General features: G+C 40.9%; 1 protein-coding gene across 1 annotated transcript in view; it reads right to left on the bottom strand.

The window, feature by feature from the left end:
* Window positions 1-2,473: 2,473 nt before the first annotated feature.
* NIPAL2 (NIPA like domain containing 2) overlaps window positions 2,474-26,227 on the bottom strand; it is a 49,006-nt gene continuing 25,252 nt past the window's right edge. Inside the window, 8 exon segments of the mRNA XM_041470844.1 lie at window positions 2,474-2,568; window positions 2,877-2,971; window positions 4,338-4,401; window positions 6,200-6,288; window positions 8,638-8,773; window positions 12,812-12,908; window positions 18,899-19,020; window positions 20,989-21,048. Coding sequence (XP_041326778.1) covers window positions 2,474-2,568; window positions 2,877-2,971; window positions 4,338-4,401; window positions 6,200-6,288; window positions 8,638-8,773; window positions 12,812-12,908; window positions 18,899-19,020; window positions 20,989-21,048 — 758 coding nt within the window.

The raw sequence follows: 26,227 nt of genomic DNA on the forward strand, positions 1-26,227 counted from the left end.
GGATCTGTTCAGGAAAATTCAGTCTGCAGGCACAAGTTATGCAGCTTATCTGGCCCATATTTTTGATGTCAAGAAAAGCACTGCAAGAAAATAACTCTTTATTAAGGAGAAGGGCTCCAGAGATGTTTTTTATTCCAGTGCAGAGGCTTTTCTTTTAGCAGGCATTTGTCTGTGGTGTTTGTAACCTAAGTATGGCAAGCAGAATCTGAAAATAACATTGGTTAGGAACTGATTCTTGAAACAAGTCATGTCTGTCTCTTGGCAGAGCAGTAATGAATTCTCACAACTGAGTTTTTCCAATTCTGTAATGCATTAATTAGTTGGACTATATTAACATCTCAAAGATCATGTCAAATCATAACTTTTAATTGCACATAATTTCTAGCAGTGTTTTGGTTAACAATTTTTTTGAAATACACTAGAGATAAAATAAAACACTTTAACCCTTATAATTTTTTAATAAAACCATAGGAAGAAAAAAAAATGTTCAAGAAGAAATCCAGTAATTTGAAATAAATAACTTTTGCCACAGATTTTTACATTTGATTAATTGCTTTAAAGAGAAAATCCTAGACCTAGTAACCTTTATTACCTCTTGCAGCCCTCCTGAGCGATGAAAACAGATGTCAGAAAGATGCCCAAGGCCAATCCTTTAAAAGAGCAACAACACCAAATCCTTTCACCCATTCATTTCCGAGGTCACAGAATGAAAACCTGTAGGTCTCTTATTTCCATATTTAGCACGTACTCCCACTTGAGACTTAGTAAGCAGCTTCAATTTGACTTGCAAAAGAAAGACAGGCATGTCCTTACTCCCTGGAGAAAGCCTGTAAAAGTCATGTGCTTTTTTTTTTTTTTTTTTTTTTTTTTTTTTTTTTTAATCTTTAGATACTTGAACTCAAGATGCTAGGTGGGAAAGGAAGGCCAAGCCAAGCAGGTGGTACAAGTAAGGTGCAGACAGAGTTTTGTCCTGTGTCAGCTGGAAAAGCCTCATATTGCAAACCAGCTTCACAAGTCCCCAAATGCCATCGTTCTGGGACATTGCTGCACACAAAGCACTCTGTGTGTGCTTTGCAGCATTTGGGATGAAACTGTCTTAAGGATCTTCAGCTGTACCTATCTTAAAACTAAATAAACAATTATTTGAGAAAAAAAATAGACCTGAAACAAAGTACACACAGTCTATGACCCCTACCCATTAGTGCCTCTAGCCACAACTGCAGATTAATTCAACCCTAAAACAAGACATGAATGTTTTTCAAGAGCACTTTCATTTGTCTGTGCAGAGGATGTGACCAACACCCCTGAGGTGGATCAATGGTACCACGCAGGGATGAGTGCATCCATACTGAATGCTTAGAAGAAGCTTTTCTGGTGGGACACTGGGATGGAGAGACACCAAGACATCCCACATCTGAACACAAAGCCTGTACTGTCATTGTTCCCATCACTGCAGGCTCTTCAGATCAGTGTGGAGACACAACCATAAAATTAAGGGCAAACTGTACAATTACTGTGACTCTTCGTGGTCCTGTTTTTTACATCCTTTCCTCATGCAGAATTACCAGTGGTAACAGGAGCTGCCCTACTTTTTTAGAGGTATTTTACAAGACATACCAAGAGAGGGACCCTGGCCACCCCACTTCCTCTGAAGAACCATGCATTTTCTTCACTAAGACCTTCTTTTGCTGAAAACAGAAGCTAAAATTCAGACCAGACTATGCTAACAGACCATAGAGCCCAGCCCAGTGCACAGGACTCCTCTGGAAGGATGTAAAATGTCAAGTACAGTGTACAGTACCCTAATCCTGCCTTGGTTGGGCACCTCAAATGTGTGTGTGCCCATGTGCCTGTGTTTATGGCAAACACTATCTTCCCACTGCTCACACAAGTACAGATTTCCTTGGAAGATAAGAGAATTAATCTGATGGTAGGAGATAATCAGGATTGCTACGCCCAATACAAAATTATTTTTGTATTTTAGCAGACACAATTCTATTCGTGTCTACTTCATATATACTTACAGTTTTGACTCCTGAACAGGAAGGAAAGGGTTTAAAAGGGATTATATATATAGCAGAATACTTTGAAATCACTTACAAAAATTCTAATTTCTCACATTTGTCTTTAAACATTTACACAGATCCAAGGGGTTCCAAAGGGGAATTTTTATAATCCTGTTCTGTGCTCATTGCATTTAAAAGCAATTAAAACTCTAAAAATGTCCTCAAGAGGCATTGATACTGGGAGAATATTCCATTTCATTAATGGTTATTTGATTTTTGTTAAGGCTTCCTTTATCTTTAGGACACATTTGGTACAATCATGGGATAAATTAATTTGCATTAAATAATCCTATGACTCATCAACATACAGGAGTCCAATGTATACTTAAACATGTTCAATAAAAAGGTACTGATCCTTGTTCCGTGGTGCTCCTCCTGTTAATTGGCATGTAAAGTACTTTCTTCTTTCAGCTTTGCCTTTTCACCAAGCCATCTTCCTTGTTCAGTGTGCCATAGCATGAACAGTGAGAATCTGGTTGTATTTTGCCTGTCAGCTTTTGTCCTAAGGAAATGTGGTGAGAGAGGGAAAAAACAACTTTGTGAAGAATTTTAATAAAACAAATTCCCCACCAATCCATCATTTAAACATTCTTTGCTCCAGCAATCATTGTTTTCACTTGACTGGTTGTAACAATAGCTTGGAAAAACCCTGAAAAATTATTTGAAAAATCTGTTGGGAACAAGAATAGAAATTAAGTGAGAAGTATATTTATTAAATATGACTAGAGCATATTTGTGACTCAATTCTCCTAGGTCATCCCATTATCTGATACCTCATTTAAACAGAGACATAAAAAAAGCCCTACTTACCAGGAATATGTCCACAGTCAATAAAAGGAATTTGTAAATGCTCCTCTTTTTTATTTCTTACAATTATAATCACACCAAGGAAAGATAGGAGACACCTGCAACATAACAGTGGCACATTATCATTAGAAACAGTTCACTGCATCTGAGATGAGAATTTCTTTCCATGTTTCTTTTTCAAGGACTTCCAAACCCAAGTTGCTGAGTTTATAAAGAAACACTTCTTCCTGGCAGCTCTGTAATTTATTTTGGGCTTCTTTCAGTCTAGTTTTTGCCTCCTGAAGCTTTATTATCAGTTCCAAAGGCTCCACAGCCAGAATTACACTTCCAGCAATATATACCTAATCAGATGCCTGTGGGTGTGAGACCTCAACATCTGAATCCCTGAGCAAATCTTTACAGAGCATCCAAGCTAGCATTCTAGCATGTGCAATTTCATTAACAACTCAGTCTAGCTGCGGACAATCGACATCTCTGTTGTTTTTCTCATCTGATTGTGCGTCTCAGGGGCAGGCTGTAAGCCAGGAGCAGTGAAAAACTGCTATGGCTGGACACATCTTCTATCCACTGTGTCTTGGACACATCTTCTATCCGCTGTGTCTTGGACACACAACCCCTAACTCCTAGCAGCCAAGTACATGGTTGCTCATCTCCAGTTTTTGTGTCTTTTCCAGCAGTCAGACAAGATAGTGGCTGTGTGCACCTACTCCAGCCCAGCTGCAGAAGATGAAGATATCTGTAGCTATCAACCCCATTTATTTGACAGTACTGTGTGCAAGACACCTCCAGCAGTTCTTTTAAACATTTTGTATTGTAGGAGATCTTTTAAACATTTTGTGTCCATTATTATAACTGGCACCTCTCCCAAAAGTTGTTGTGGTGCTGATAGCCGGCAGAAGGTTTCTGCTCTCACAACACCTAGGCCATTCTTCAAAACAACATTTAGCATGCTCTGAATTTTTCTGTAGGCACACTGTGTCTTTCTTGACACAGGTAGATGGGGGAGAGTTATTGCAGCAGTACTGCCTTCTAGGCAAGCAGCTCATATAATTGCCCATACCTAGGGGTAGAAAAAAACCAGCCAGACACACCAGTGGAAGGTAACATGGGAGGAGATGTCTCACAGCTGAAAAAGCACCCCCTATAATTTGATATTTGGTGGAGAGCTGTGGCTTCTCCTTCCTGCTGGAGGAACACATGATGCTGGTTTTTCATTCCATCATGAGATTAGTAGTTCACAAGTGTCTTACATTTTTACATATTTGGATTCAAAACCAGGCCTCCAAACTCCCAAAGCACAGACATCAATCTTTCCTTTAATGTTTTTTTTATCCTACTATAATGGCTATTCCATAATACTTTAATAACAAGGCGGGTTTCTTCTTACTGAGAAAAGAAGAGATTCCACAAGGCAATGCTGTTTCAGTGCAAGCCTTAGTGCAGGTTTTAGGCTGATACACTTACCCGAACAGAAACATGAACATGCTCAGTAAAGCCGCACTTTGGAATTCCCGATAAAATATGACCCCTGGAATGTGACAGAAACAAGAATTGCAGATCTTGACTGGCTTCCAAGTGATATGAATTACAGCTGGGAGGGTCAGGAGAAGTGTCATGCTTAAACGGAGCAAAAAAATCCCAAATAAGGTATTAATACACATTGTGATGTGTTCACTTTATGTCCTATATCCCATAATCTAGGCTTTCTCAAGATGCTGCATAGGACTGGAGAAGATTTAGTCAACCAGGCTGGAACACGTGCTGGGTTAGTAATTGCACAGATGCACGTATCTTTTGCATTGTCAGCAACAATTTCTGTGCAGGTCAAACTCGAGGTCTTGCTCACAAGCAGCGACATACCAATACAGCTAAGAGGTTCTTCATGGACTTCGTTAAGCTACTCCAGCAGACCATGTGGACATTTTAACTCCAATTGGGAACAGATTTTCAATAACTAACTGTGTCCCTGACGTTTACACCAAGGGAAGGGCTCCAGTGGCCAAGTTTGCCAAATCTTTCTGGCTGAAGGGATCACTAGCTCTTTCTGGTCGCCCCTCTTCCAGGAATTAGCACCTCTGTAGTGGAGGTGACAGAACCAGATGTGTATCTGGATCTCAGCTGCCCCTATTAACAGCCAAGTATATTAGCTTTAAACCACTGATGAGCACAGCTCTGCTTAGAAATGCCAGTGGGACCCAGCGCAGCTGAAGTGTGAGTGTGTCTTCAGAGGCTGTAACTGGGGATGGGGGAATCATGACACCAGGTACCTTCCACGAGCACCCCAGCAAGATTCAGCAGAGGATGCATTTCAAAGCCCTACACTGGTTTAACTAACCTGGTGCAAATGCATGTGTATCCACTCTCAAAGCTATTAAGCCATTCCTGAATAGGTACTTGATCTTATAAGGAGGCACCAGGCCAAATTCCCCATATGGTCACAGGAACACAACCCCCTTTTGGCACAAGTTTCTTCTTGGTCACAAAGTGTAGGTCTCTTCTAACACAGGTGTTGAGGCAATCTGTGCGTGAAGCTAACTCCCCTTCTCATTAATGGCAGCTCTGCATGAGAAACTCCTGCACAGCAATGACAGGAAAGCCCCCAGCGTGTGTTAAAATGAGTCATAAATGTTCTAACAACATGATCATTTTGGCTCATTGCTGATACAGCATCTTAGTCGTCCTCCCAGCTCATGTTCTTACGGTGCACACCATTTCCAAGATTTGCAGTCCCTCTTTAACAATGCTGAGTTCAAAGTTCTCACCCAGAAGAAAATGTTAAATGCTTAAAAAGTTTTTGTAGTCATTTTATTTCCTTCACTTAACCCAGGATTCCACCTTCTGAAATGGAATATAAGCTAACTACTATGAAGCACAGCTGGTTGTCATTTGAGTAGTTTGCCAGGCTGTTAAAATTACTCTACCAGTTCGTATAGGGAGGGACTGGTGTGCACATGGTAAATGCATTTACTGGATGTCAGTAGGAGGCTAGGATAAATGCAGGTACTTCTAGTAAGCCAGCAAGGTACAGTGAATCACACATAATCTATTTTGGAAAGGTTAGAATTTGATTATTTTTATAGAATTATAGAATGATTTGGGTTGGGATGAACCTTAAAGATGATCTAGTTCTAACAACCTACCATTTATTTTGTTTTAGAAGTTGTGAACGTACTCATTTTTTAGAATTTAAACACCTATAACTTAGGAAGAAATCATTTCTGTGAAGACACATATGACTGGTTTGGGTTTCTATTCACAGAGTTCCTGTTCTTAAAAAACTGATGTTTAAAAAATCTTTCTGTACAGGAAGAAGGTCAGAAACAAACCTGAAATGATGGCACTGGTGGTGAAGAACACAAAATTAATGGGGACAACTGCTGTTGCTTCATACAGATGCATTGCTTGATTCAAGAACCTGAAAGATAAACATTATTATATCTCATTCCCAGAGGAGGTTCCTTGCACTTTAAGTCAGGTTAGGCCACTTGTCAGTTTAACAATAAGTGTGACCATTTCTTACCACAACAGCAAGTAGCCCTGGACAGCATACACATACTGAATTTCTGGTTTTGACTCTGCAGTGTACAAATGAATAGGTGAAAGCAAGAAGGTTGGCATGGATTCTTCTGGCCATAGGCTTTCAATGGACATATTTTTGAAGCATTGCTGGAAAAATTTTGTCTGCGACAGATAAGGGAGGAATGCTGGGGTATTATTGCTTATGATCTGCATTGGCTCTTGGAAGCAGGGCTGCCTGCAAGCAGCCAGGGACAAGTTGCTCTAATTCAAACAGGTTGGCTAAGGGTATGTTGGCATCATGGACATGAACATGTGAATTCTTGTAGGAACTGTTTCACTTTGCTGAAGTTCACATTGCTGCTACTGCTCAATCCAGCTTGGCTGAAACACCTGTTTGTATGTTTATCCATGCAATCACACCCAGAAACACTTTGTCCTACAGGGAAAGTCCAGGAAGGTGGCTTCAAGCTCCTTGGGTCGGAAACTCTCTGCCCTGCTCTTCAGAAAGGCAACATGACCTCTCACCAGAACCATGAGCAAGAGTGTGCAGGACCACAGGAGCATGCACTGCACACAGACCTGCAGGACTGAGACACTGGCCATGGAACATGGAGCAGACTGCACAATCTGCAAAAAGGCAGAGCAAATAACCCACTTGTACAGAGACCACAGCTATCACCATTCACCCACAGAGTGATGAATCATGAGCTGACATTGTGGATGCACCTGCAGATATTCTGTTATGTGAATGGTCATTTCAGAGAGAAAAATCAGGAGTCTGCAGACTGTATTCAAGCCTGTAAAAAGAACCACACTTGAGCATTTCACTGGTGCAATATATGTGCACAGTAAAAATCCAAGCTTGGATCTGTTTTAGCCATTAAAATAATTGCGTGGTTATTTTAGCAACTGTTGAACAGTCTCCATGGTGCTTTAAAAATAAAGAAATCCTACATATCCACAGGATAGTCAGGATTTTGAAGTCATTGAAAACACCTCATTATTTTCTCCCATTTGCAACAAACTTGGTCACAGGGACTAAAACAGTGATAGCAAAGCCTGGTGTTGGATCCAGGAGATTATTGCAGCCAGGCTGTTCTCAGCTAATGAATGACAGTCATATAAAATAAGAGAGAAAACAAATAAAATGAAACATTTAGACTGACAGCACTGTCCCTGTTAGTAAATGCATCCAAAAGAGTAGAGAGAAAGGGACACTGAGCCCAGCGAATGAAATGGGCACATTTCACTTCTGCCTTAATTTTGGCCAGCAAAAGAAAGAAAGAAAAAAATTACAAGATGGAGAGGTTAATTCAGCAGCTACTTATTTACCAAGCTCTTATTTCCTATTGTAAATGCCCGGAGCTGTTCTCCCAGCGAAGACAAGCTGGATGTAAATCACTTTATAATCTGTTACAGGGGAGTTCCTGAGTCAGCCATGGAGAGTCAGTGCATAATAATGCATGGACTTTCTGATTCCACATGGGAATGGTATGTTCTGCCATGAAAAAGCTGGGTTGGCTTTTCTACCGGAAAATAATCATGCAAGTAACTACTCAGGCTCACGCTGGAGCAGTCTAGATGAGATTACTGAAGGCTGCTATCAGCACCAGAAGCAGAGGGACAGGCAGAAAGGGAACAGCCGCTGTTCAGCTGCAAGACATATTTTACCGTGCTGGCACCCCCAGCAATCTGCAAAGGCAGCATGAACCAACCACTTCACAGAGCAGGGGCGCGCAGGGGAAACTTGGAAGGTACAGCCATGCAGGACAGCAAAGTGCAACATGCAGATTTAACAGAGACTGGGAGAAAATTGGGGAAAACTCCCTTCTTCAGTCTGACTAGAGCCATAAAGCTGGGGAACAGACATGAATAATGAGCATAATCACGGTCATTTGATTATTCAGCAATAAAGATTACTAAAAGTAACCCCCAAATGACTACATAAGCATAAATTTCACTTAGTGTGTTAAGACCTGTGCCAAAACTAGACAAGTAAATTTGGGAAGACCTTGTTGAAGGTGATAATGAGAGGAGGTGGTGTCCATAACAATAAATTATAAACTAAGAAATAAAGTTTAAATAAACAATACAACCAGCTGGAGGCAATTTATGCATCTGTCAAGGCTCTGCCAGAAGTTGTTGCCTTAATTTGCATCTTGTATCTGGAATCATTATCAATACCAAATAAAACTGTCAGATAAAACATGTGTGAAGGTTAATAGGTAAGTAGAATCTCACTTACTTGATTTGGAAAGCACAAGAAGCTGCCATTAAAACACTCATGATATAGAAAACGGAGTAAGTTAGCTGCATTTTCCCCTTCACAGAACGTGCTATCATGCTGGACACAGCCTTAACAGCAATGACAGTCAGTGATGCTGAAAGGGAAGGGAAGAGATTAGCAGGGCAGGACTCAGATTAGCAGTGAATTCAGTGCATCAGTGAGGGAGGACAAGGATCCAGGTCAGAGCCACAGGACTGATCACTTAAAATAAGACTGAGGAAGGACTTGGGCACCTAAACCAAGTGTATGATTTGATAAATGCTTGCTGAGCTACTGTCTAAGCTCAGTGACCTTAGGTACAAGTATGCTTTGTGTTTTGCCTTTAAGTCTTTTTAGCACACTGGACTCCCAGTTGAAGGTGGTACAACAGCCTCCACATCTTCCACACATACTTTATTTAGCTCCACATACTTTATTTCGAAAATTTGGAGCCCATGTTACAGTATTCAGGAGACATCTGAGAGGTCTGGCTATCTGCTCAAAGCAGTTAGGATGCCTCTTTATAGCAGCCTGCAGTGTCACTGGCAACCTCAAATAACTCATCATCCTCAGGATTTCTCTTCTGAAACAGGAGCTGGACAAAGTTGACTTCTGGGATCACATCCCAAAGCCCCTAACTCTCCTCAGGCCTTACACATATGAAGAGCAGACAAACAACACAGGGGTCTGCAGTTCATTTCAAGAGCCAGGCTCTTGAGACCGTTTACTGGATTTATCCCACAGAAAGAATATTTCAGTAGTGTATTGTCAATCCATTTAATCACTACCCTTGTATCACCACAAACAAATTTCAGACAGCAGGCAATGGTTTTTATACATGCCCCCAGTTTAGAGAGGTGTTGCAAGAGAAATCTTTCAGAAAAGAGAGGGGCTGAGAGTTTAGCTAAGAGTTACTTTTGATTTCCTTTTGGAGCTCTTGGTTTGTGGAAGCTAACCCAAGAAGTCTGTGATTACTGCAAATGAAATGTAACAAATTCAAAAAACCTTAAAAAATTCAAGAGTCAGGCTGCAGAGATGACCTTTGAAGAAAGGTAATTAATTGTCAGGAGCACCATCCCCCAGCTGAGATCCAGCTCCACCCTCGTGCGGAGCTGAGGAGTGTTGGATTTCAGTGGTCTCATTCATCCTCCTGTAACATTCAGATTGGCAAGGAGACCTGTGCTGTGCAAAAGGTTCAGGCCAAAGGTTGGGAGAAAAGGAGGGGGAAGAAGAATGAATGCAGGTTTGTGGGTTTGATTGCAAGCATTTTTCTTATAGAAACTCCAAAAGTTCAGGAGGAGTTTAAGAGTTGCATACATCCTGTGATGATCCTGTTCATCACCACAAAATTCACTGGTTTCATGACAACCTTTCCCCCCAGCACTTCTCTGTAATGGAAACAGGTGAAGTGCTTTAACAAACCCAGCTGTAAAACTGAGCAGAGGTCAAACACTGGCCTGCAGTGCTGCAAATGCTATGATAGAAAGTCAAAAACACACTCAAGCCCAACAAGACATCAACATAAAACTGAGATTTGCATTCTAACATGGGGAAGTTTAAAAGAACACTTGCAGGTAAAAAATAATATTTTGAATTGTCATGCTAAGGGTAAAGATTGCTATTTTTTTTTTAATTTTTTTTTTTTTTTATTTTATGAAAGGGCAGTTTCCAGGCCTTAAAGTTTTAACAAGACAGAAATGAAAGCACCAGGGTGCTTAGTTGGTTGGTTGGTTTATATTCTTTGAGAAGTGAAACTACCTTTTCATTAAAGTAACTCCAAATCAATTTTCAAACCCAGGAGTTGTTTTCTCTGTCAGAATGACCTCCCCTCAAAGCTAGTGTGACAAATGATGTCACTTTCCAGCTGTCAGGGCAGAAACCTCTGAAATCCCACTATAATCTGAAATGTTTCCCCCAAACTGATGATAACTGAGTATATGCATGAGGTAAGATGATTCTCACCAAATGAATCTGCAGAGTTGTACTAAGCAAAACTTCATCAGGTTTTGTGATCACCTCTGCATTTTCTTGAAGGTGAAAGTAGCTTGCATATGCAGTGAAACACAAGGCTGCCCTCTCTGTAAAGAAACCTTTCCACATTTAATTTACATCTGTATGAACACTCCACCAGGACTATATCACCGTCTATGAGCACTCTTCTATGAGCACCCTTCAGCAGGCAGGGCCTTGCAAGGGCAGTGCCTGTGTCACACAGCTGGGAGCAAAGTCATGGACAATTTTTCAGCCTCTCCATCACTTCACTCAGCAGAAAGGTCAGAGACCAACCAGAGTGCTCTACGTGTGGATTTGTGGGGACTGCCAGGCTCCAGGACAGCTGCAGGAACCAGAGTCAGGTGCAGTTCTGAGTTTCATGCTCAAGGGAAATGTCAGTATTTCAGAAGGTCCCGTGAACCAGGATTTGCTTGTTTGTGTCTTTTCTAACAGAGCAGAACCAATGACACATTTTTCCTCAGGTTGCATAAGCTCACACCAACCTCAGCAGCCCCCAGCTGAAGATATATTTTTGGCTGATTGCAGGCAGAGCAGCGGACTGCAGTCACTCCCTGCCAGGGCACAGGATTGCAGCGCCGCTGCCATCCCGCACTCCGCGGGTCCCTTTGCCACCGGGGCTGGCAGGACACGGGGCAGAGGCAGCAGGGCTGCCCACACCTCCTGCCCATTCATCCCAGGGCTGCCCACACCTCCTGCCCAGCCATCCCAGGGCTTCATCGGGGCAGTGTCACGGTGGGCCAGCCCACAACTGCAGCAGTGATGTGGAGGAACACATCTGGAAATCTTCAGGCTTCCAGTTATGCAGGAGGAGGACCTGGACCCGGTCCAGGACTGGCTGGACCTTCGCTCAGGAGTGCACAGTGCTCCACACTCCTCACGGCCATGCTGGAAGCTGTGGAGCAGCTCAGGAGAGCTTTGCCAAAGCTCCAAGGCTCTGTGCTAGGAGCTGGGGGATAGCCACCCTCACACTTCCCTCCTCCAAACCGAGAGCAGTTAGACCTAAGGCTCTGGGGGCTCTTCCATCTCTGCCTCATGCAGGGAGCATGGAAATCCTGCAATGCTTCTGCAGAGCTACAGATCCTAATACTCTTAGGGCTGGGAAACCTATGTAGGAAGACTGTCCCCAAAAAGTTGTTCTGAAAGTCTGAGTTTTTCAGCTGAATAAGAAACCACTCAGGATTTTTACCCTGAAGGAAGGGGGTTAATATAAATCTGTGAGGGTTTTTACATTCAGTTAAATCCAGTTTTGTACCTGGCAAACTGTAGTGAAATTCTATTTTATCAAAAACCCTCATGGTCATCTCCATTAGAAATGTAGACTGATACATGCAGCCACCGAAACTGCAGAAAAAATAACCTTTGACTTCAATGGCACCTTTCACTTCAACCAAAGACTTGTGTCCCATGAGGGTTTCACAGAGAAATGACAAGACAAGGACAGGAGAATTTGTCACATGAGGTGGTGAAAATTCTTGATATAACCCTACAAGAATAGGAGCTTTAGAGATGAACTCCTGACATTTCTCAAAATGGATTCAAGTTTAACTTTATTGAAAGATGCTGATAAAATTATCTCCCGTATTTTCCCTGGTTATTGATTGTGGTGATAATGATAGCAAACAAACTGCAGTGGCCCACTGAGTTCTTGTTCTTCTTCAGGAAAAGTGGTAAAATATGAAATGTTGGATATGCAAATAGTCATAGATAATTTAAAGTTGTTGTATAGTCTCAGCACATCACTGCATTTGTTTAGAGTGCTTGCAAGGTCTTCAGCTGCTCTGTTTTAGAGAACTGATTTTCACAGCCTGCTCTCCAAAACAAAGTTTTGAATAGTCCATTTTCCCAGGATCAAAACCTAAAGTGTTATTTAAAACAAGTTTCAGAATACCATTGCACATAGCATATTAAATTGAGGGTATCTGTAAAAAGAAATGGTCACAGCAATAAGCATAGAAACTGTTTAATAATCAGCTTTTCTCTTCAAAAAGAGACCCCAATAAAAATCCTGTGAAATGTTTCAATGATTCTTCTTCAGCACACTGTTTTGAAATGGCTCTAATCTAAACTGTCTGGAGAGATGGAGTGACAAGGAATTATCAAGTAACAGACAGGAACATTAAAGTGAATAATGTGTACTTACCCAGTAGAGCTACCATCATTAACAAAACCATGATGTGTTTCACAGCCTTTCTTTTGTAAAAATAGAGGAGAATGCAGAATATTAGAATTTCTAAAATCTGAAAATAAGAGAAAAGAAAGTAGAGCTGTGAAACTATGTAATGAATGCTTCATGCAAAGTCTTTGAGATGTCACATTCATTTTTGCTGCTCTATATGTTCAAAGCAAAGAATGGCTTTATAAAATATCTTCTTCTAAAAAATAAATGTTGACAGTTGACTGAGCTATCAAACAACTGTTGTCATTTATCTTTTCTGGTTTAGCAATAAGTTAAACTTTGAGTATTTTTTATATCTTCAGTTTTTTGTTTTTTACTTCTATCTATATTTTGTCACAGGTAATATTGAGAAACCTTTTTTTAACGTGACAGCAAAAGCACCAATATTTATCAGTAAATAATAATACTTACAGAGAGTCTGCCTATAATTCCTATGGAGTAATGTACTTAGCTAAAGAAAGAGAGCAATCTCTCCTTCTAGCTATAGTATTCCTAATGTCACTCACTCTTTGTTATGTGCAAGCTTATTTTTGTTACCCTCTTTGCCCTTCTCACCATTCCTACGCAAAACTCCCATCAAGACTTTGTCCAAATTTTCTGCCATACATCATAAGGAGGAAAGCATTTATTTCATGTGGTAGTTCTCAAATCACAGGTACCTGCCAGGACCTTGCCTTGAAAAGTTCAATGGCACACTAGCAGACCACACTATTGGACATGTTGAGATGCTGAAGCAGCTCCACCTACACCTGCATGGTCCAGTTGTGCTCCTTCAATAACATGTGACAACTAAATGACAGTTAAAATTGCTGACTTCCTGTTCTTATATCTCTGCAGATTCCCTCAGTAGCTCTTGCACGGGTAGCATGGGTATTTTGCCACCTACCCAAAGGGGTTGCCCAAATATCCCTCTATGCCTAAAGAGAAGAGTCAGTGCAAGGGCCATAAAGCTTCTGTGAAGCCCAGAAGACTTGTGAAAGCAGGAGAGATGCACCTCTGCACTAAGGGGTGCTCAGAAGCCTGGTAGCCTTAGAGACAACATGAAGATGAACAGGTTCATTTGTGCATGTCAGAAAGTAATCAAATGGGGGAAATAAGACAGAAAATTAGATTGTCATCATTACTGAATCTCATTATTGTTATTTTTTGCCAACAAAGCAAATCATAGAAACACCTGTTAATCTCCTTGATTTTGTCACCAGCATACTATTTTATGTTTTATCATGCCACTTCACTCTTAAACCAACAGCCACCTTAAGGCAGCAATAGACTCAAGAGTACCTGGGTGTTGTGCTGCTGAAATATCCAAAGAGGTGACTGAACAGTTACCAGCGATGGTTATATAATGTAAGTAGCCCATTTCTCATTTTGGAGAGTGATTGCAACAGGAAAGCTGTCAGCTCTGCCCAGTTACTAAAATTCCCTGCCACACTTATACCCTCCCCAACTCAGCACTGTTTAAAAACATTAACAGAAGATAATTATACTTTAGTTCAATTTTTAGTTACCTTCATGTGGATCCCTTGCTCCCAAAGACAACCAAGAGACAATTGTATTTCAAAGCACGAAGAACACAAATTTGGATTTTATACCACCTTTCTTTAAAATATGTCAAATATTTATCACAAGATTAGAAAAACCAAAACAACAAAGTTGAGGGGGAGAGGGTGTTTGCTTGGTGCTTGTTTATTTGTTTGTTTATTTTTCAAATGCGTTGAATAGAATAAAACATTTGGCTGTTAATTTAAAAGAAAAACAACCCAAAAAGAACAAAAAAACCATTCCTGGATTACCAGGCTAATCCTAATTGAATAATCTTTGCAATCTCTTGTGAAGTGCTGGTCTCATCTTCCTCCAGATTGATGTCCCTCCCTACCAGGCTTGCATCCAGAGATGAAAACTTGGCCACCAGCTGGGAGAAAAGAGGCTTTTGCCTCAGTCTCACAGTAAGTAACTTGGCCAGCCTCTCCAGCTTTATTCAACTGCGCAACACTGGGTAAGTCTAAATCAGGAGCCAAGGCACAAGAAATGTCAAGATCTGCAGACAGGTGAGTTCATCTTGGCCTCCCTGCTGAAAACTATGGCAAGGTTTTGAAGGGACTTGAGAAGAGAAGCAAAGGTGACAGCTTTGCTTTTTGTGCTGCTGCCAAACACGTCTTAGGGCCAGAGGGGAATATCACATTATCCGGCTGCAGCTACAACAGCCACTAGGCTGTTCTAACGGGGAACAATTGGTAACAGAACAGAAGAAACCTGTGCTAAGTAAATATTCCCCACTCAGAAAGGTACCCATGTTAAGAAAGGAGTCCCAGAGATGCCTTAGGTATCCTCTTCCATGACACAGCAGTCCATGGGATGGTGTGACTGGGACTGGGCCATGGCAGCAGGTAACACTGTGACCTCTGCTTCCCTCACCAGTGCAAACCCGAGCACCAGCCACTCTTCCAGACCCTTGGTGTGGTTACCAGAGGTTGTACAGAAACCCAAGAGACAGCCCTACTGCAGGCAGCTACACCTACACTGATTCATTTTATGTCCTCTAGGCAATCACAGCAGGGGGAAGCCCACCATCTGTCCTGTCACTGAGATTTCAAACTATGCAAGAACAATCATGCAAAAACAAGTCAAGGGGCAGTCACTGGCTCAAGCTGTTCCATCACAGCAGCTCTGTCATTCCACTCCCTCTTCTACCTCAGTCCAACCTGAGTGGCAGGTAGTGCCAAGCAGCACCAGCTTTGACTGAACCAGGTCATCATAGCTGGCTCTGTCCATCAGCCTTCTGTTGGTCCTCGTCATTTCATCATCTCTTCTCTTGCTAAAGCTACAATAAAGCTCCACTGTCATCTCCTCCTGTTTAAAAGCACACCAACCCACCAAGAAGACATGTCTCCAAGGAAACAGCCAAGCAAAATGATAAAAAGGACACTGGAGGCCGTGATGGCAGCTCTGGAAGGGGTGCACAGGGCTGTGTGTGTCACCACCCCTACCTCCTGGGGAAACCCAAGAGCAGCCGTGGTGTAGGACCAGAGGTGGCAGTCCTGTGGCCAAACCTAGGGAGATAAGCGATGTTTGCTTTTCAGGGCTGCTGTTTAAGTTTACTCAGCTCTGTCTCACATACTAAGATGGAAATCCAAACAATTAGTTCTCAGTGCTGCCCAGCAGCCTAACTATTCTTCTGTGGTTCTCTGCCACTTGGTGACCCACCTACAGGTCATCTTTAATCAGAAGACAAGGGACAGTGTGTGACAATTAAGTGACACTGCAAGCAGAGTCCATGGCTCCTAACAGGGCCTCACACAGCTGGGGTGCCCCAGCTGCTGCCTAAAATTTTCTTCTAAGAACTACCCAAAACAGTCCTTAGTCTTAGTCATCACTGATAGCTGTGGTAGTGGTAAACATGAAGTCCAGGAATGGGAAGGGCATAGATTATATCAGCTTCACATACACTGTTTAGAGGAAATGAAGTAACTTCACCTGCTTACAATCATCTTTGCTGTTACAACTAATCTCTACTGAGGTCTCCTCAAGCCCACATATCATCAACATTTTTTAATAATCATATTTTCCATGTTTCTAAGCTCTACCAGAAGGCACCAAAACAAAATACCGCATTGGCTGCCTCAAATGCTTTTCTGGCATATACAGGATGGTTTTCTAGGCACTTCAAAAGAAAAGCAGAAGTGTTTTGAACCTGATTTTGCAGAGATTAAATATTAACAATCCAATTCTTACTATGATTCTGTTTAGGGAAACCTAAGAGCTTCATCTATAATTTATGTCTTCTGTAGGGATTCCAAGTGCACATAAGCAAAAGAGAAAAAAACAAGCCAGGGTAGTCATTCTTGCTCAGACATAATTCTGCTACTGCAGAGTCTCAGATGGTGACTCAAAGTTGTCTTGTGGGAATTAGAGGCTACTTCTCCAGAATATACCAGTGGAGTGCCACATGGGGATGGTTTACCACCCACAGAGAACATTGTGTACCATTGGAGCTTTGTATTTCTCAGCAGACCACACTTTGGGGCTACTTTTAGAAAGATCATTGGACTACGTTATACTTCTGTACTGTCTCCTCATTGTATATTTATTCTGGAAATTCTGCAGCTTCTGCTGCACTTTTTTATATCTCAACAGCCAACCTGTGCTAGGTATTTTATAACCAATTTTGAAGAGCTTGTTGCCTGCCCAAAGAGAATGTTTACAGCAGGGTCTTTTTGGTCTTCCAGGAGCATACCAGGGTAATCTGGCTGATATCTCAGTCTCTTGTGGAGCCTTTAGCTCGTCCCCTTTCTTTGGTCAGAGGAAGCTCAACACAGATTATCCCACAGAACAGGAGTAACACATAAAGTTTGATACATTGTTGAGTCAAGATTTGCTGTGTATTTGCTCCATCCTTCCCTACAACCTATGCTATACATGCAGAATTAGATGCTGGCTGAGGTAGGGAAAAGAAATAAGAGGAGAAACAAAGTTCAGAGGTTACGTTCTACCTCCTCACAATGTGTCCTAAGAAGAATACAGCACACTCTTCCTACACATTCAATTGTATTCTTGAAAACTTTTCCTGAAATTAAGTCAAAAAAGTCCTTAGATGGGGAAAAACCCTTTTTCCAGAAACCTGTTGTTTTCAAGAAAATGTGAATGATATATCACACAGAAATTTCTGGTGTCACTGAGTGTGGATAGGAAGTTTTCTCTCTTCACTGTTTCTACATAAATGGGTGAATCAACAATTTAAAATCAGTGTCTAAAATGTCAGGCTACTTTATCATCTGTAAGTGGAACTGCATGGTAGAGGGTGATATTCAGTAGAAAAGAAAGAGCATTGATATCCCTATTTTGAACTCCCTCCTCTTACTCTGCTGATTGTATGGACTTCTTGAAGCACTTGTAGATGCTGAAGCTACCCTTACTGGGTACCCCAAAACTCTTGGGTATTGCCTTCAAAAGCCTCTCTACTGCCTGATTAAAAGTACACGTTGTCAGTTATACAGCATGAATACGAATTTTTTCCACTGACCTGAATCAGCATCTTTCAGGCTCTTTTAAAGGGCACAAAAAATTGAAAGAGAGTTCCAAAGGCGCAACAAATTGAAAGAGAGGATCAACATGTTTTATGGTAGCATGTAATTTGTGTTTAATCGGTAGTTAGTGGATAGTTTGATGCATGCAAAATCTGCAAGTTGGCTAAAAGATTAAGGTCCTTAAACTGCCTACTCAGTGGCTTTCTAACTGAGATTCCTACTAAGAAAAGCTTGGGCACTAAGAATCTAACTTGAGTGAGTCTCTATTTTGGGAAATAGTAACTGCTTCTGAAGCCCCTATATTGCATCTTTTACATTCAGCTGGAAGAAAACATTTTCAGCTTTCTAGAGGAAAAGAGGGACAGAAATTCATCCTACTCACTCTGGTCTTTTTCCTGATGTTAATTAAATACATCAAAGAAGATGTATGGTGTTTGAAGTTTGTATAAAGATACTTTAATCAAAATGGTATATTTGTATTTGAATTCTATCTCAGGTTCAGATTAATCTAAGTGGCAGTGAAGTAGGCCACCCCTTCACATTTCAGCTCCATACAAAGCTCCTTTCAGCCAGGCTTAACAACATGGGAATAAAACAGAGTGATATGAAAGACAAAAAGCACTAGGAACATAGATAGCCTGATTTTTAAAAGCACAATTCCATCACACTCCAGAAAAGCCCTGAAATTTAGATGTACAGGCAGACAAGGTGGCATGAACACATATATAAGAAATTTAAACAGTACCAATATTTAAGTTTTCCCTCAAGTTCCCCAAATACCAAAATCTTTCCGCTCTTCTTAATCCTGCACAATTATGACTTTCCCCTGACATGTAGTTAAAAATAATCTTTTGTTGCCGCATATTTTCAGTTTGGATTCAGTAGGATGATGAGGGACTTTCTCTCCTTTGAAAATCACACAATTTATCTTCAGGAGCAGTTTTTCTACCACTAATTCATAATGCTATAAAAAGCCCAGTAAGCCCAGTTTTTCTGATTAAGGGAATAGTATGAACCAGATACTCACTGAATATGCCAAAAAAGGCCAGCTCACTAAGTAATTCTGCACTTGTCTTGCTGTGAGCTCTTGAGGTACATTTGGAGTGAATGTCACCAACAAGTATATCCCTGTTATTGTCAGTGCTCCTCCTTTAAAGAAAAGGACATGTTACTTTGGCAATACAGTATTTGGTAATCATGGTTATACTTGACTTCAATCTAATTAGGAAATAGTTTCTAGAAGAAAATTTAAGTCCATTTAAACAGATCTATACCTAGGCAATTGGATTGCCTTGCATTTGTGGTCTTATCTAGTCTAATTTTTATGAAGAACTCAAAGAATTTTGGAAATGTGAAAAAAAGTTGTCAGTAATGCCATGTAAATTAGGGTTCCAACTCAACAGCATTTTCAAATACTGTCAACTCTAAACCCAAGTGTATGACAAAGGCGAATTAATCCTTTGTATTTCCCCCAGGCACAAAGCTCATCACACAAACTTAGCCTAAACTGAAGGGACAAGTTTCCTACTAGTGCAGTCAGTTAGATCATTAACCAGTGCAAATAAACATGACTGTCTCAAAGTCAGTGTGGCCACAGAGATCTGCACCAGCCATCAACCTGCCCTGGAAGCATCAGATGCAGCACACATGTGCCAGTCCAGTGCTCACGTGGAGTTGTCATAGGGCCAACATTCTGGCTGCTCCCTGTTGTATTTGCAGATCTATGAACTGTTTCATAAAAGGATGATTTGCAATAGACTGTTCAGCCACTAGGCTGCCAGGGCCCCTTTTCAAGGTCGAACTTGCATTATTATGCTTTTAATAAAAATCTGCAAGTTCTGCATTGTGGACATCTGCCTGTGACAAACACAGATGTTCACTGAAGTATCAAGATAGAAGTGAGATGATCCTAAGATCATAAACTGTATTGGATTAAGGAAGATATTAGCTAATCAATTTTTCTTCAAGTAATCTTTAAAATTCTTGGTAAACCTATAAATCGGTGAGGAATGCAAGGCTCAGGAATACAAAACAAAGCACATCCGGAGGGCTTTGTTGGCACTGCTGTCTCAAACAGCTCCCTTGGAAAAGCAGAACTGTGTTATATTTATGTTCTTGCAAAACCATCACCATATTTCCCATCATACAGCTCATTCTTATGGAATGTAGCAACATTGTTAAATCCATCTTGCAAAGTCAAACTCACAGAAATAAAATAAATCAGCTGAATGCTAGTTAAAGCAACACACAGTGTTTAAGGCCATAAGGGAAACATGATCTGTGAAGGGAGGGGGGGGTTTGAATTTAGCAGCTGAGCTGGCAAACTTGGATTCCAAACCTAAATAAATCGTATATAGTATTCCTGGAACGATACTGAACAGATCTCTCCAACACATTCACGAGAACAGCTGTCCTCACTACAGTTTGGACAATCAAGCCTAGATGTTAGGAACCCACAGAAATATCAGGTGCCCTGCATCAGGTGCACTGTCCCAGTTGAGATGGCTTGGTGTAAAGCCCAAACCCCGAAATCTGCTTTTCTCTCACTATTACTGTGTTCAAGGTGGGCAGTTTTAATATGCAAAAAAATCTTGGACACAGACAAAAAGTTGACAGGCTTTTACAGTGAAGACCACATTTCCCAACTGAACACTTGACAATATGATTATTTGTTTTTTGAAGTGATAAAACTACAACCAAAGAGAAGTTATCACTTTAAATTGAGCTTGACTTTTTTTGCAGTAGCTATGCAGTAAGAAAAAAAAATTCTTATATCCAAACAAGTAACTCAGTAACTTCCCTGATTTTATTAATTTTTTGTTGTACTCATAAAGATAATACTAAAGACAACCTCAGAGGCAAAAATAGAAAATGAAAATAAATAAGGACACATAAGGAATGAGTTATGGTGTAAGAGCAGAGGATTTGGGAATACAGTCTTTTCCTCATGCATTGAAAATTTTGTCTCTTTTTATCACTTCTTCCTAATTTTGAAAGTATCTGCCTTGAAACACTTGCTTGGGAAAGTGGGAGTGTGAAGGTGGGGGGCTGCGTGAGAGTTACAGCTTGCTAAGCATATGGCAGCACACATGTCTAAATTAGCAAATGCTTACTTACCCAATATATCAGCAGTCCTCATGGTCTTCTTTAGGAAAAAGATAGAAATAAATGCACTACCTAGAATAGATATATAAAGACCTTTATATATACACATATATTTGTTAGAATATCAAGTGCTACAGCAAAAACCTGCCCTGGGACAAGTTTAAATATACCTCATGGGTGGTGTTGTTGCACCATACCAAAGATATAAACAGCCAGCAGTCCATTTGTGCAAGCCACCAAAACTCAGTTTCTGTAAGATTTCAGATGTATCCAGCAGTGATACGTGGTTGAAAAGATGCAATGCCCTTCTTATCTCCCACGCAGGGACACTGCTTAAACTGCTCTGATTCAGTCATGTGTGGAAATGTCAGGAAAACTGGGCACTGATCAACCTTACTGTTTCACTGCCCATTTGGCTACCAAGTCACTGTATGGACTTGCCCAAGGCAAATTGCATCATAGAACAATACAATTCTGCTTCTTTAGTCTTCAATGTATTAGAGGCTTAAAAGCAAAGTAACAGCAGTACAGCTGAGAAGAAGAAAGTCACTGCAAGAACATAGTATTTAGTATGATCTAAGTGGTCATGATGTCTGCAGACAAACAGGGAGAAAACCCCACACATGTACAGGAGCACTGTCTGTGGTCTTTCACAGTGACTTGCCCTGAGGAAGGAGAAAGCTGGAAGTGAGTCCTAGAAATGATTTCCTGTTTTCTGGGAAGCACTTTCTCTCATTCAGCTCTTGCATCTGACCTGTGGCAGCTCCTAGTCCTGCCTCCTCAGGATGGCAGCAGTGGGGAGAGCAGCAGCAGTGGGGAGATGAGCAGCAGCAGTGGGGAGATGAGCAGCAGCAGTGGTTAGGGCAGGTTTTGTGGTTAGCAGCTCAGTGTGGACATGTGCTAGAGAGGAAAGAAGGGCTTTGAACTTAGGATGGATGAGGCTGAGAGACATGGCTCTATTCCAGCACACAACATCTACCTCTAAAAAGAAGAAAAAGAGGCTGGATAAAAGAGATGAGTAAAGTCCTCTGTGAGAGGTGCATCAGCAATGTTAGATTCATTCAGAAACCTCAAAGAAAGATTGCTCAGGAGGAGCAGTGAAGGAACACATAGAAATAGTCATGGGATGCTGCTACAAGAGCTCTCTACTTCTCTACAGCATGGTTTATTCTTGAAATAATGGTTCAACATTTTTACAACTATCTTTGCCTCTTTATCTCTATTGTTCTCATGGAAAACTTAATTTATGGTTAGCTAGTAGATGTACTCTAGAAAAATCTAGAGAGGTTCATACCAAGAAGTAAACAGAGAACTGGAATTCAGCATCAGGCCTCTGTTTTCCAGTCAGTAGAAAATCAGATAGAGCAGAAGCCATAAAATTAAACTGTAGCAAGAGTGATGGGGATCTGTGCAAACGAGTAAGTGCAATAAAAGGATCTTCAACTGAAAATGCTTCTTTGAAATTAGGTTGCCTGATATGGTTTTCTTTATTCAATTTTGCAGTGATGGCATTGCTGGAGTGAAGACACTGATGGTATCCAGGCAACACTGGTAATAGCAGAGCTACGTAGGTTTAGAAAAAAAGAGACGAAAACCGGTAAAGAAGCAGCAGCATCCAAGATAGTGCAGGAATTAATTACTGCTTTGTCTCCCTGCTCTCACAGCTTTTACAAATCCCACCTCAAGCCACTAACCTAGATAGTCTCTGTCACAGCAAAGAGCTGCTGCTTAAAGTACTGATACCTCAGTGATTTTTTTTTTGCTGTTCTTTTTGTTTGTTTGTTTGTTTTGAGTACTCCATGTCTGGACTCTCTGCCTTCAGCAGAGGTCTAGTAAATGCAGTTCCACTGTTGGCATCCAGTGTGGGGTAAGATGAGTTATGCCAATGTCAGCTTGGGGATCACAACCTCTGAGGCTGGCAGTGGGCACAAGGAGGTGCTGGAATGCAGCCAGATGAGACTTGTCCCTCTGCTTTAATAATGCATTCAAAAGCAGCAAGCCCTGTCTCCAGAGACAGCTGGTATTGCACCAGAGATCATGAGCTTAACAGAATCTATGTATAATTAATACTCTATGATGTAGAGAATATGTAGAGGAATCTAAAAATAGGAGAGATTTTAAGAACACATATTAGACCATCTGGGAGTAGAGAAAAAACTGCAGTAGGAAGGGAGGTACAACACCAAGATGAATGAGACCCAGGAGATACTCTGAACACAAAACACAACTGTCTCTGGGGTAAGCTGCCAGTGCTCCAGTTCCATTCAAGTGAAGAAGAAAAGGAAATGGGGTAAATAAAAAAGAATAAGCAGAGAACAGTTGCACAGACCTGATGAGATGCTAGAAGACATACATGACTGATCAGAAGCCTCGCAAACTCTGGCTGTTACCTCCGGAACTAAACTTTAAGCAAGTTATGGTAGCATGGCCAAGAGAATGTGATATTTTAATTTTACTTTTGTTAGTTTTCTGGGGTCTAAGCTCCCAGGTTTGACCTTGGGGTAGTCTTCCATATTCTTCAATTTTCGAGGTAGGCTTGAATCAGATTAAAGCAAAGAATCCAAGAGCTGCTTGTTTTGTTGCAGATGGATCAGGGAGGAGGAGTATGAAAGGAGGCCTGGGAATGCAGGCTAGTGTTTGCCAGTTTTGCCTTCTGCTGGCTTTGCAGCCTTTTCTGGCTGGTGAGACAAACGACAGACATCAAAGTGTCCCCCAGGAGCCCAGTGAGACATCCACAGCACTCCCAGTGCTCTGCTCCTCCTCCTTAGCCTCTTTGTGCTCCCACTTACAACCCTGGGTGCACTCAGTGGCTCAGGACATCAACTCCTCCCGAAGAGGCAGCTTAAGGCACTTTGCCAAAAGGCCAACACACGCTCTCTGCTCTCCCCTCTGCTGGGTGGCCTCCAAGCTGATGCTGCTTTGAGCAGGAGGTTGGGTTAGGCACTTCCTGAGGTTCCTTCTAACCTGAGTTCTCCTAGGACTCGTGGACTCTTTGCAGGAGAGTGGACATCCAGAGGCTGATAATTAGGCCTACCAGACATATGAATATAAGCCCTTAGTGTATCCCAAATTCAGTTCTTAAATGCAGACCTGCTGAAACTCCCCAGTCTCTCCTCTCCTTTCCTACCCTCTCTCTGATCACAGGGGAGGTGTCTTGCATCTTCCCACCTCTCCTCCTCTCCACCAGTGATTTTATACCCCCATACTTTCCTCCTAGCCCACTGCCCCTTGATTTCACCCCATCACCACAGTGTAAGTTTAATTCCCTACCACTCAGCCCAAATTTTTCCTTTCCCATGCCAGAGTTGTTTTGCTCTTCCTCCACAGAAACCTCTGCCTCCTCCACCATTATACTGATGTGAGAAATAAACTATTGAACATTATGTTTTTGTCTGTGAGTGAATAGACTGAGGAACCTGGGTAATTGCTGTGCTAAAAAGTATGAATACATCTTTGCAATTTTTTTTAAATTTGCTTTCTTTTTTTAAAAAAGACACATAGTTATAGAGATTGAGATCTGTGTCAAAGTGAGGAATAGTTTTCTTCTTGTTGGTTTGGTTTGTGGTTTTTAATTGGTTGGCAATAGAATGCAACAATACAGAAACCCAGACAAAAAAATCATGCCAAAGCTGGCAGTAGCTCAGGAGCAAAACAAGCAATTTATCATTGTTCTGAAGCCTTGCTGGTTTTGAACCACTGTCTCTGGGAATGCTACACACAGACAGCCCTAGGCCTGGATTATCAGCCTTCAAGTCATCAAGGCAAAGCCTGGTCATCTGAGAAGACTTGTGTACTTTTGGGTGAATCAGAATAATTTTTTAGCTTTTTCACTAATTATTAAGGTAAAACTTCCAAAAGTAGGCAGAGATGCAACTCCCTTTCCCAGTGACAATGGTAGCCTGCTAGATGAAGAGAAGGGCAGAAAATCTGTGAGATGATCTGTTAAGGATTAAACATCACAGAACCAGCACATCCTAAGGTAAACCTTGAGTTTGTTTCATGCCTTGATTGCATGCTTATATTAATACCCATAATTTGAGAAATAAATAGGTCCTGTAAAATACTTGTATCTATACTACAGAGCCTTTCTTAATGCTCCTGAAACTCAAATGGAAAATATGATTTGACACTACATCAGAATCATGATAAATAAAATAAAAACTGTTGGGTGGAAAAGGGGGGAAAGGGTTTGTTCAGGAGCATCATTGTTCTCTAAGAATCTTCATCTTTTCATACATCAGCATAAACCAGGCTGGTTTACATTCATTATTGAATGAATATATTAATTATATATTGAATGATCATATATTCACATATATTGAATGAATGTGTATTCATTGCAGCATGTGAACTTTAATGTAAATTGAAAAAAATGATAAAAAAAGTGATGTTTTTTGTGGTATGCAATTAAGTGACTTGAGGAAGGGCTGTAATGGTGCTACACATAGCTCAGGCAGCTGCTCATTCTCTTAGGAGAGTGATCATTTACAATTATCTCCATATGTTGGTTTTCTCCAGCACAAATAGAAATAAAGAGTTGTGCGATGTGTGGGTTCTGCCACTAGCAGACAATGAATTGTGAGAATCCAGCTCACAAAATAACTCCTCTGCTTCCTAGACATGAAAGCTGCAGTTAGGATAAGGTTTTGTTTCTTTCTTTAAGAAAGGGATAATACACAACAGGAGGAAAATATAGAAAATACATACTGACTCATTGCATGTGTTCTGTGTATTTTGTCCAATCCAGCCATAAAAACTCAAGTGAGTGTGCTTGATTTATTTTTCCTATCCAAAACTATTTCACTACAATTCACTATTAAGTTGTTTTCCTAATACTCAAGCAATTTCTGAATATGATCTTTTTACTTCTTGTTTTTACTGTCTAATCTTACACTAAATAGTTTTTGTAACAACAGCTCATAACTTCAAATATTATTATATTATTTCTTTTCCTCTTTTCAATTTCTACATGAGCTTTATGCACTCTTTAAACAATTAGTGCTCTCCTTACAAATGCAAAGACTGCTTGCATTACTGTCTTCTCCAACAGTTTAAGAAAAAAAAATCCACAAAATTTCATATTTGCTTTAAATGTTAATTCTCTTAAGCTTAACAGATTCAGTCAGGTAAAGGCATTTGAACTCACCCATGCAGAAGAACACTTCACCAGTGGTCTGGATGAAAATACTAAGGGAAGAGAACTAGATATGATTCCAAGACTATTGCACCTCTCTCAGTTTGTGCAACAATA

Source organism: Pyrgilauda ruficollis, unplaced genomic scaffold, assembly GCF_017590135.1.
Source record: "Pyrgilauda ruficollis isolate IOZ18807 unplaced genomic scaffold, ASM1759013v1 scaffold25, whole genome shotgun sequence".
NCBI classification, from domain to species: domain Eukaryota; kingdom Metazoa; phylum Chordata; class Aves; order Passeriformes; family Passeridae; genus Pyrgilauda; species Pyrgilauda ruficollis.